Raw genomic sequence first — 11816 nt, 5'->3', positions numbered from 1 at the left:
AATTCTCTAAAAAGTGACACAAAGCCCCAGCACTATGACTAGGAAGTTTTTATTAGATCAAAGGAAGGCCACAGTAGCAGTGCCAGATGCTTCTCTGATCTCCAATTCCTGCCAAGCAGTAGAAAAGAATCAAAACAAGGAAGACAGACAATACACACTTCCCCCCCCCCCCCCCTCTTCCCTGCTTCACGTACTACTGACTTCTTGCATTGAAATCAGGAATATAATGGCCACCCACTGACTCCATCTTTTTCCTCTCAGTTTTTGGACTTAAAATAATCCACCTTAAACTGCAAATTGAAACACAGTGATTCAAAGTGTCAAAGTCTTCTTAATCCTTGAGAAGAAAGAAAAAAAAAGAAGAAAAGAATCACAGCCACAACCAGACCTTATTAAGTGGTTCCCTTCAAACACTGCCATTTCTGACTTTTTTTTTTTTTTTTTTTTTTTTTTTTTATTTATTTTTGGGACAGAGAGAGACAGAGCATGAACGGGGGAGGGGCAGAGAGAGAGGGAGACACAGAATCGGAAACAGGCTCCAGGCTCCGAGCCATCAGCCCAGAGCCTGACGCGGGGCTCGAACTCACGGACCGCGAGATCGTGACCTGGCTGAAGTCGGACGCTTAACCGACTGCGCCACCCAGGCGCCCCTGCCATTTCTGACTTTTAAACAGGCTTCTCAGATGTGTCTTTGACCCGCTACCACTAAAAGAGACTTTTCTATCTGTCCCCGTATCTTTGTTACCTGAGAATGTAATGTGGAAGGAAATGAGTTGTTTACTTGTCAGAATCCCATCCAGGGCGAGTATAAAAGAGGACTTAGGTTTGCAGAACAGCAATAAAAACTCAGAGGTATCTATGTCTCCACCTTTACTTTACTCTTTGACATTCAGTCAGTCGGTTCCGTCTCTAAAGGTCATCCGAATCTATCTCACATTTTCAATTCTTACTTCCATTAACTCAATTCCCACTGAGTGCACTCACGTGGATCATTACTATAAGTTGTGTTTATAAACAATGAGATATCACTTCATACCTGTGAGAATGGCTAAAATTAAAAACACAACAAGTAAGTGTTGGTGAGGACGTGGGGAAAAGGAGCACTTGTGCACTGTCAGTAGGAATGCAAACTGGTGCAGCCACTGTGGGGAACAGAATGGAGGTTCCTCAAAAAATTAAAAATAGAATTACCATACGATATAATAATTCCACCACCTGGGTATTACTCAAATAAAACAAAAAACACAATTTGAATACAACAGCCAAAATATGGAAGCAACCCAAGTGTCCATCAAAAGATGAATGGATAAAGAAGATGCAGTATACACACACACACACACACACACACACACACACACACACACACAGTAGAATATTACTCGGTCATTAAAAAAAAGAATGAAATCTTGCCATTTGCAACAACATGGATGGATCTAGAGGATATAATGCTAAGTGAAATAAGTCAGACAAAGACAAATACCATCTGATTTCACTCACAGGTGGAATTTAAGAAAGAAGAGAAAAAAAACAAAGGAAACAACAGACTCCTAAATATAGAGAACAAACTGTTGGTTGCCTGAGGAGAGGTCTGTGGGGGGAAGGATGAAACAGATGAAGGGGATTAAGAGTACACTCATCACAATGAACACTGAGCAATGTAAAAAGTTGCTGAATCACTCTATTGTGCACATGAAACTAACAGAACACTGTGTGTTAATTATACTGGAATTAAATAAATAAATAACATTTTACATTTTAAAATAAAGAAAAATGTGTTTATTGTTTTGCTAAAATTCAAATTTAACTGGGTGTCTTGCATTTTTATTTGTCAAATCTAACAACCCTACAAGGAAGGGACATGAAAGAACGTTCTGGGATGGTGTTAGGGCTGCATATGTCAATAAAGGTGTATAAATGCACTTGCCAAAGTCACATAACTGTGCATGCAAGCACGTGCATGTAAATTTTACTTTGGGGAAGAAAAGAAACAAGTATTGAACTCTAGTTAGTGACGTATACACTGAAATGTTGGAAGAAAAACACACTAATGTCTCCAACTTCAAAATATATCAAAAATAAAATAGATTCATGGTTGAATAGAGGGATGAATAGATATATAATAAAGCAAATATAGTAAAAATGTGACTTTTAGAATCTAGGTGATAGGCACATGAGTGTTCACTGTAAAATTCTCCCAATTTTTCTGAATGTTCGAGAGTTTTTATAACACATGTTAAGGGGAAAAGCCCTGCCCTGCTCTCATGGAATTTACATTAGAGTCGAATGAGACAGACACTAAATAAAACTGGTAAGGAAATTATGGAGTGAAATGGTTTAGTCATGCCAGGGATGGAACTTACAATTAAATAAATACGTGGCCGAGGAAGTATTCCCTGCGGGATGGTGGGGGTGGGGGGATGTTGTTTTGTTAGGAACAGATAGAACCTCTACAAGGCTTTATCCATTCCTAGCTTTAGAGAATGTCTTCCCTATTGAAGGTATCAAGAAACATTTGTTGGATGAGCAATTATAAACATAAAATGGAAGTCTTTCAATGGAACATAAGATATTTTAGTCTCCTAAGTGCTTTTTTCTTTTAAAGACAGTATCACATACTTTACTGAGACGTTTTAAGTGGTAAGCTTTAAAACATTTTAAATGCTCTATTTTGTCTTCTATTTGGACAGATAAAATAATAAATTACGTGTAACCCCTCATTTACACCAGAAAGAAATAAAAGGTTTTGATTATAATTTGATTGACTGGAAGCTTTTTCTAATTTTACCAGGAGAAGGGTAGCTATTTATGATCCGTTTCCCTGCATCCATATTCCTCATCCTCCAAAACACTCTTCCTCTCCAAATTTTTATCAACTTTTTAAGGGAATAAAAGGCAGAGATTTACCATAAAATAGATCTTGTGAACACCCTGCCCCACATGGCCCCTGCGCCATGCTATCTGCCTGCAAGCCGCGACCCAAGCTTGTCCTCACCTTGAGTCCGCAGTGAGGCTGACAAGCCCCACGTCTCCTCAGGAGGCCCAGACATCAGGACTTGAATGTATCCGATCTCTCAGCTGCCCTTGAATGGCATGACCAGACAACATGACAGATCCTTTGCTTTTTCCACCCACCTTCTAAAGCAGCCTCCCTCTTTCAGCGCTGGTAGCTCACTCATCCACCACCAGCCCAGCGTTCACTAATGGTTTTGCCCTATTAGCCATCCTCACTCACTCCAACCCTGGATGTAGAAAGAGGGCACGCATCCTGCACTCCCTTCCACCTCAGGTGACTGCTCTGGCACCTCAGGATACCCACTCTAGCAGAATGAGGATTATTGAAAAGTCCCCCTCGTCAATCCTGGCGTGCCACAGCCGGTCTAGGTGCCTCAAAGTCCCTTCTGAACTGCGGGTCAGGAGACCATGTGATTTGGAGCTGTGTGGTCTACAGAAGGCTCCCCAAATTCCAGCAGTGGGTTTGCAGATTAAACTGCCTGGGGACTTTCTCTGCACCAAGAAGCAAAACAATTCTTCTTAGCAAGTGCAACTGACCTCCAGCTATTTATTTTTTCACAGCTGCAGTCTGGGAAATAAGCTAGACAATAAGGAACATTGCAAAGAGGTATTTTATGAAGAAATACCAATGAGAGTTCCAACTGTTATTCTCAAGTTTTTAGAAGCTTGTTATCAGATGAAAAACAACTAAATCTCCCTTTATCTAAAACCTTCTCAGTAATCCCCATTAATAAACCTTAATGTAAACATTAATGTAAAGAAAACAATGTTTTTTAACCAAAAAGGTTTTAAAAAAGGCAAATATTGTTAATGGCTGATTGCTTTGATTATACAAAAGTAGTATCATTACTTAGCTAGATTTATTGATTCTTTGCCCACTGGACTCAACTAACACCACTCTGAACAACTGTTTGAAATATTGGGTAATTAATACTGGGAGAAAAATCCATGTTAGACTGTGTAGACAAAGATATACAAATATAAATAATCAGAGATTATGCTTGAATTACTCATAGTAACTGGAGACATATAGAAATTCATTAACAGAATGAAAATAGAATAGAACAGAATATGAATAGAACAGACTGGGAAGAAATTAGTAACTGGGGACAAACAGAATTCATTAATAACCCTAAAATTATATATATATATATATATATATATATATACACACACACACACACACACACACACACACACACATACACATATATACATATATTCTTGTTGGAAACTACTTCCCCATAGCTCATGATGATAAATTTATGAAAACAGTAAAAGAGACGTAATTTCTCTCTCTTTCCTCTCCCACATCTTTCTGAGGCAAATGGGAGTAAACCAAAAAAATTCCAGAGAGCACCCATAGAAGAGACAAAAAAGGGAAAAAAAATTGAATCCAAATAATTCACAAAACATCAATGTTTCAGCTGCTTCAACTTCACCTGAATAAATAAAGGTTGGTTGTAATTGTTAGGAAATAAAACTATTTGGCAATGTTTCAGATTCCGATAGTGTCTTGAATGGGTTACAGATTGGCCAGAAGAGATCACCAACTCATGTGCACATACACACCCATGTACACATGGAATAAGATGAACTAAATTTCTGATTTAATTAACCAATGAACCAGAACATGGGGTGGCCCCACAGGGTAGAAGCAGATGCATCCTTCCCCAATCTGGTTGCCATGCAGATATTTGACACATGACCATGCATCCAGCAACCCTAAATTTCCTGACATCAGAACCATGGTTTTGCTTTAGCATGCCATTGGTTACTTGGCACTTTTAGCATCATCCTGAGCTTTCTACCTTTCAAACACTCAACTTATTCTGAATCATTATATTCTATCTGTAGAGCTCAAGGTACATATCACCGTATTACTTGCCTATTTACACTTGTTTGCCTCCCCTGCCCCATTAGAATATAAGCTTTCTGAGAGCAGGGGCCCTGCCAGTGTGTTCTGTTATATTACTAGAACAACAACAACAAAAAAGACACACACAAAAAACAACAACAACAAAAAACCCAAAAAACAAAAAACCAGTGCCTGGCAGACAGTAGTGCCTCAATACATATGTGTTTCCTACATGAATGGTTTGACAACAATTTGTGAAGAAAAGAATCCGGCCTATTTTAGAAATGTTGAAGTGGCAGAGCTTGGAAATATCAGGTAAAACTGAAGAGACTGAGTGGCTACTCATGCAGGGGTGATAAATGAAGCTAAATGAAACTGGTAGGAATAGATGAGCTCCTTCAGGTAAAGACAAAGCACTAAGAGAGAAGAAAATGGTACTGGGAAGAGACTATCAGAGTCTTTCTCTTGGGAAGAAGATACAGAAGAGAATTCAGCTAAAGGTATGGGGAAGAGGCCACCAGAGTAAGAATGAATGAACCTACGGCATATAGTCCCAAGAGGCAGAAGATGGTCAACCGAGCTCAAACCTGCAGGGAAGCCCAGCCAGATGAGCAGCAGCAGGACTGGAAGGAAGTCACTGACAACCTCCAAAAGACCAGTTTGGGAATAGAGGGCAGAAACCAGATCTCAGGACCCTGACACATGAAGAGGATGGGGTGAAAAGGTGGAAGTGGAGAGTTACCATTCTGTTTTCATGTCACCCGGGCTTCAAAGGTACCTGAAATATTTGTTGAACAAATGAGTACTCAGATGAATGAATGCATACAATGTTCTCCCCAGAACCAAGATGGCACATAAACTGTGGCTGAGGTCATGAGACTCAACTGGTAAACAAAACACTCTTTTGAACAGCACATGCTGCACAAAAATATTTCCTTGATCAAAATCAATTTTCTGAGTGGTTTTCCCTCAATAAACGTGCAGTTTATTCCTGTAACTCATTTTTAATGAGCTCCTATGACTTTCGTTTGTACTTTGCTTTTTATCTTTGTTTAAAAATGCATTCTTGATTAATGGAACCTTTAGAAATTTACCTTGAGGCTCCATCTCTGTCTCAGTGGGGCCTAACTCTTGTATTCTTTAGGACTGAAGGCCTTTCAGCTGCGCTCCATTGATTTGGCTTCCCAGGTATGCCAAAGGCAACTCTGATTCATAAAGGATTCCATCCCGAAGTGAACTAATAAAAGGCCTAGTTAGGAAAGTGGCATGATAATAAAATATATGAAAGATGAGAACCCGCTCAGCTTTCCACCAGAAGCACCATCAAATACTTACATGAAGAAATGTATTTCTAGTGGAATGTCAATATCAAATTATGATTAAGTTTCTTGCTTTTCTGAACCTACAGCAAATTTCTCTTCGTCAGTACCTATGGTTCTCAAATGACAGCTTGCCTTGAAAGCACGTGGGGGATCTGTTAAAACACAGATTACTGGGTCATACTCCCCCAGTTTCTGATTTAGTAGGTCTGGGGTAGATAATTTGTACTCTAACAAAGTTCTCAAGTGATATGGCTGTTGCTGGACAGAACCACACATCCAAAGACCACTGGTCCGGGGCACCTGGGTGGCTCAGTTGGTTAAGAGTCCGACTTCGGCTCAGGTCATGATCTTGCGGTTCATGAGTTCCAGCCCTGTGTCGGGCTCTGTGCTGACAGCTCAGAGCCTGGAGCCTGCTTCTGATTCTGTGTCTCCCTCCTCCTCTGCCCCTCCCTGGCTTGTGCTCTGTCTCTCTTTCTCAAAAATAAATAAACATTAAAAAAAACTTTTTTTAAGAGACTACTAGCCTATGTTATGCTGTACATTTTCGTAATTTCTTTTTCTACTTTTCTGTTGTCCTTCAGAGAAAATGAGTCAAATTCTCATTTCAGTGCTACTGCCCTGGCTTCTGTAGGTTTCTTGTGAAAAACAAAAATAAAGATAGAATAAAACTTTAAAAGTGGAAACAAAGGGATGTTAGGAGTAACCAAGCCTGAGTTTCCAGCCTTCTACTCCGTTTTAAGTGGAATGGTTTTATTTTAGTCAATAAGACGTTAGTGTCTCTTAAAAAATAAGAGCTCAGCTGAAATCATACAAATGGGATACAACTGTCTAACATTAAAAAGTAATTCTCTTTCAATTGCAAAACATGCATAAAATAAATCCTTGTCCCCATCACAATCTCTCAACACTTATCTAGAAAAGGAGGGTGGTGGTCATAAAATGACAGGGAAGAATGACACTTGCCACACAGACCTTTATTTTTCCCTTCTTTATTTTGTTTTTAAGTCAAAGAAGAAACACCTAGAGTCTAAACAAGCTAACGGTAGACTATAGTGTTTAAGTTGGGATCTTTATAAGTAAATTATTTTTCTTCCTTTGCTTAATGTATTGGCAAAGAGAGGAGAGACAGCACGGTACCATAGTAGGGCATAATCTGACTTTGTGTGCAGAACTGATGGGGCAAGTCATGTGAGTCTCTAAATGAGCTTCTCACCGGCTCTACACTTGAGCAATTCCAAAGAGGTTAGGGCCGCGTTGATTAAAACATGTGTAAGAACAAATTAATATTTGAAGAGGTACCAGCTGTAGATTTCTGCTTATCTTCCATTTCTAAAAGGTAAAGATTAAAAATAACATTAAAGCAATATTCCAATATTTTTGAATAAAATAAATATTAGCTTTCCCAGAGATTTCACAGCATTAATTTCTAAAGGGCACAGTGTTCTATTTATGCTTGATGTGCTCCTTTCTCATGCACGAATAAACAAATTAACTAGCTAAGAAAGGCATATTCAACACTAAACAAAATTTAAATGGTAAAGGATTGTCTATGCTCTTATCCAAATATATTATTATACTATCTAGCAATAAAGTGTCTGTAATGAAGGTAAAAATACAGAATCCACACAAACCTGACATCTGTCCTACAGGATGTTAAATTGATCAGTCAGCAGACATTTACTGAACCCCCCAATGAATGTCCTCGTTTGGTCTGTCCATCACCCATTTCCCATGGAAATTAGTATTCTTTGCTCACTATCCATAATGTTGATTTTCATTGGCTGGATTTCATCAAGTTGCCCACTGCGTGATTTAAGTTTTTGTACTTCAAATCTCTGATTTTCATTCTCCATGCACAAAATAGGCAGTCAGAACTCTTAGCCAACTTAGTATACATGTCTTGAGCACGAATACTGGAAATAATGGCAACTTCAAAAGCTTGCCATTTACATTCTTTATAAACAACTTCTGAAGTCAACGTAGCTATTAGTAAGAGAATCCAAAACAGAGTCACATAACTAGTAGTTTAATTGGTCAACAATGCTACTTTTATCATGAGCCCACTGGGCTGTCATCATCACAAGCCCCAGTGAGAGATTTCATTACTGTTTTGTTCACTCTTCCACAAAAGAACTGAGGGCCCATTTAAAGGTTCAAATACCTAAGCACATTTATTAATCCATCCTTGAGAGAGTAAGAGCCTTTCAGCTTTGGTGGCAAATCGGTGGGGAGTCCAAGTCATACATCATATCACCTTCACATCCACCTCCAACCATGACTATGAAGTGCTCAGAGGATACAGGGCACTATTCTAATGATAAAATATTTTGGATGAAGGTAGAAAATGGTATAGAATCTCTACAAATCTGACTCTATTCCTAGAAGGAGGTTTAGTTGATCAATCAGCCAACATTTACTGAAATCTCCAATAAGCATCTTGTTTTTGTCTGGCCAGCATCTATTCCCCATTCTGCTGTCACAAAAGCCCATCTTTTCCTTTTGGGAACCACCTTTTCACTGATTTCAGTGCGTATGTTATGAAACAGAGAAGACAACTGATCCCACTCCTTGGCTGAAGACTTAGCCACATAATTCAAGCTGGACACATAACCCAGGACAGTCCAATGAAGCCAATGAACATCGGCCCCAGGGCTTTGCTGGATCTACTGAGGGAAGCTCTCCCTCTACTGCCAGAAGGCATAGTTTAGCTTACAATAAGTGCAAAATGGAGACCAAGGAAAGCAGACACAATACACATAGAAGGAGAGATTCCTCATGATAACTTTGGGTTACCTGATCCAGCATGACTAAATATTCAGCCAGACCCATTCCTAAGCCTTCTTTATCACTTGCTATTAGTAAGTTGGGTTTCACTAGTTTGCAACCAAGAGTTCTGAAAAATTATAAGCAACCTAAAACTTGAACCACATTAAGCAACATGCCAAGGATACAGAGATAGAACAAATAATCTCTGCCTCAAAGAATCTTTTCAACATCTAGTTGGAAAGCTAAGACATAAACACACAAAAAACCTAGAAACAAAAGACTCGATACTATGATAGGTTCTAGGATATTTCCTAGAAGGGAGACACCACCATAGGCTGCACATTAAGCAAGATTTCACAGTATAAGAAAATAGTGAGCTGAGTTTTAAAGGATGACTAGGATGTGACTGCCTAGAAAGGACATGAAGGACATTCAGAAAGAGTGAGCTGTGGGAGCAAAACTTCAGGAATGTGCATATTGTATTGGGGAAACAACACAGTATAAACAATAAATAGACCATAAAATGTTGAATCATGGGATATCAACAATGTGACTACATTAGTCTAGGGGAAGAAGAATTCATAATCAGTTTTCTAATGATATACACATTATGTACAGTATTTTAAATAGACAAGAGATCCTACTGGTCGATTAGATTATAATGACAAAGTGTTGAAACTGCACTCAAAAGCTAAATGTGTTTTTTCCCTTTGCATATGGTAGACAAGCCTCTCATGCCACCAGCAACCTTGGCTTACTACTGAAGTACCTATCATCTAGAACTAAGGGCTATCAAAATAAGCCATGCTAACACACTTCACTTAGCTGCTGTTTAAGAAGTTAGAACAAAGAGTAGAGCCATGAGCCAAGAGGAGGTTATAGAAAGTCAAACATCTACCAAGGAAACAAATGGAGCCATACAGTTAATCTGATTTGCTTTGTCCAGTTTCTCCATGAGATACAAAGTTTACAACAGAAACGATGGATGGTATTTTCTATTTCCACTGTGGTTTTAGCCATTTCCCTTGTGCCAATACGAAGTGTCTGTATCCCTCTTTCCCCTACTTGGGGGTATTACTGTTTAGTTAGAATAAAATGTTTTATTTAACTTTTTAGAAGTTTATTTTACCAAGGGCCATTATCAGTTTTGTACTGAATGTGAAACTTTGTAATTATTCTGTAACTTAATTATTACTATTTCTGATAAAATATTTCTCAGGGCTATAAACTGTTTCCTGGAAATTGTACTGAGAAAAATGAACTCAACATAATTCCTTGGCCATATACTTTTCCACCTAGAGTCACTGGACTCAGTAATGTTTTCATAAAAAAAGAAAGTCTCGAATACCTAGCCTGTTGATAACCATTTAAATTTTTATGTCCACTTGTGGGATCATGATAGTGCTTTCTGCCAGTATGACACCTGTCCATTTGACATGAGCATGTCACGAAGGAATAATCACACACCCTCTTACAGAGGACCTCTCTTCACAAACATCAATTAACATAACTTCAGGACTCTGTAAGATAACTACTGCTTTGGTCGCTGTTTACAGATAGAAATTGAAACACTTGAAAGCCCCTTTATGTCAAGTTGAGGTTAGGAAGGGAAAAGGAATTGGTCTGTGATTAGACATACTTTTATTCTGAAATATCTTTGTAGCAAAAGCTTTAAAATGTAAAAAAGCTATACTACAGGCTAATTTTTCACTCTTTATAGTGAAATGCATTCTTTCATAAAGCAAATGAATATATGATTACATCTTCTCCCTATTTTAGGAAAAAGTAGCTCTGTACTTTAAATTTAAAAACATATATTCACTAAGTTTTATATTTATTGAATGGTGGAATTGAGATTTTTTTAAAAAATCATTCAACACATGCCTTATCGGTGATAGTCACTGTCATCTTTTAAACTGAGAAATAAAAAATTATCACAAAATATATATGTATAGCACACAGTATAAACTAAAGCTTTGAATAAGGTTTCAGTATTACATGAAGCATACAGAATACGAAAAAAGAGTAAGATAGTTTCCTGTTTCTTGGGAAAAGTATCATAGAAGGCAGAATAATATCCCCCCAACACTTCACAAAGATGTTCATGTCTTAATCCCTGGAAGCTGTGAATATGTATGTTACCTTACATAGCAGAAGGGACCTTACAGGTGTTGTTAAGATAAGGACCTTGAGAGACCCATAATTATTCTGTATTATCTGAGTGGACCCAATTTCATCAAAAGGATTGTTTTGTTTTGCTTTGTTTTCATCACAAGGATTGTTAAAAATGGAAGAAGGAGGCAGAAGAGAAGATCCAAGTGATGTGACATGAGAAGGACCAGATCTGCTAATGTTGCTGTGAGGACGGAGGAAGGAGCCATGAGCCAACGAACGTCAGTGGCCTCTAAAAGCTGGAAAGAACCAGAAAATGGATCCTCCCCTAGAGCCTCCGGAAAGGAATGTAGCCCTGCTGACACCTTGATTTTAGCTCAGCGAGACTCATGTTGGACTTCTGACCTACTTAAACTGCAAGATAATGAATTTTTTTAAGACACCAAGTTTATGGCAATTTGTTACAGAAACAATAGGAAACTAATACGGTATCATGTTCCAAATTAGCAGGACCACTCTGACCCTCCCCCATTCATGCTCTGTCTCTCTCTGTCTCAAAAATAAATAAACATTAAAAAAAAATTAAAAAAAAAAAAAAAGGGGGCGCCTGGGTGGCTCAGTCGGTTGAGCGCCGACTTCGGCTCAGGTCACGATCTCGCGGTCCGTGAGTTCGAGCCCCGCATCGGGCCCCTGTGCTGACAGCTCAGAGCCCGGAGCCTGTTTCAGATTCTGTGTCTCCCTCTCTC

At 38.7% G+C, this 11816-nt stretch overlaps 1 protein-coding gene across 1 annotated transcript in view; it reads right to left on the bottom strand.

Moving 5' to 3' along the window:
* Positions 1-7243: 7243 nt before the first annotated feature.
* Positions 7244-11816, bottom strand: part of LRRC69 (leucine rich repeat containing 69) — an 84574-nt gene continuing 80001 nt past the window's right edge. Inside the window, exon 8 of the mRNA XM_060610881.1 lies at positions 7244-7521. Coding sequence (XP_060466864.1) covers positions 7411-7521 — 111 coding nt within the window. The 3' untranslated portion in view covers positions 7244-7410. The remainder of the gene's footprint in view (positions 7522-11816) is intronic.

The sequence above is a fragment of the Panthera onca genome, chromosome F2, assembly GCF_046562875.1.
Source record: "Panthera onca isolate mPanOnc1 chromosome F2, mPanOnc1 haplotype 2, whole genome shotgun sequence".
Taxonomy (NCBI): Eukaryota; Metazoa; Chordata; class Mammalia; order Carnivora; family Felidae; genus Panthera; species Panthera onca.
The sequence above is the reverse complement of the archived record's forward strand: the minus strand, read 5'-3'. Positions and strand labels throughout refer to the sequence as shown.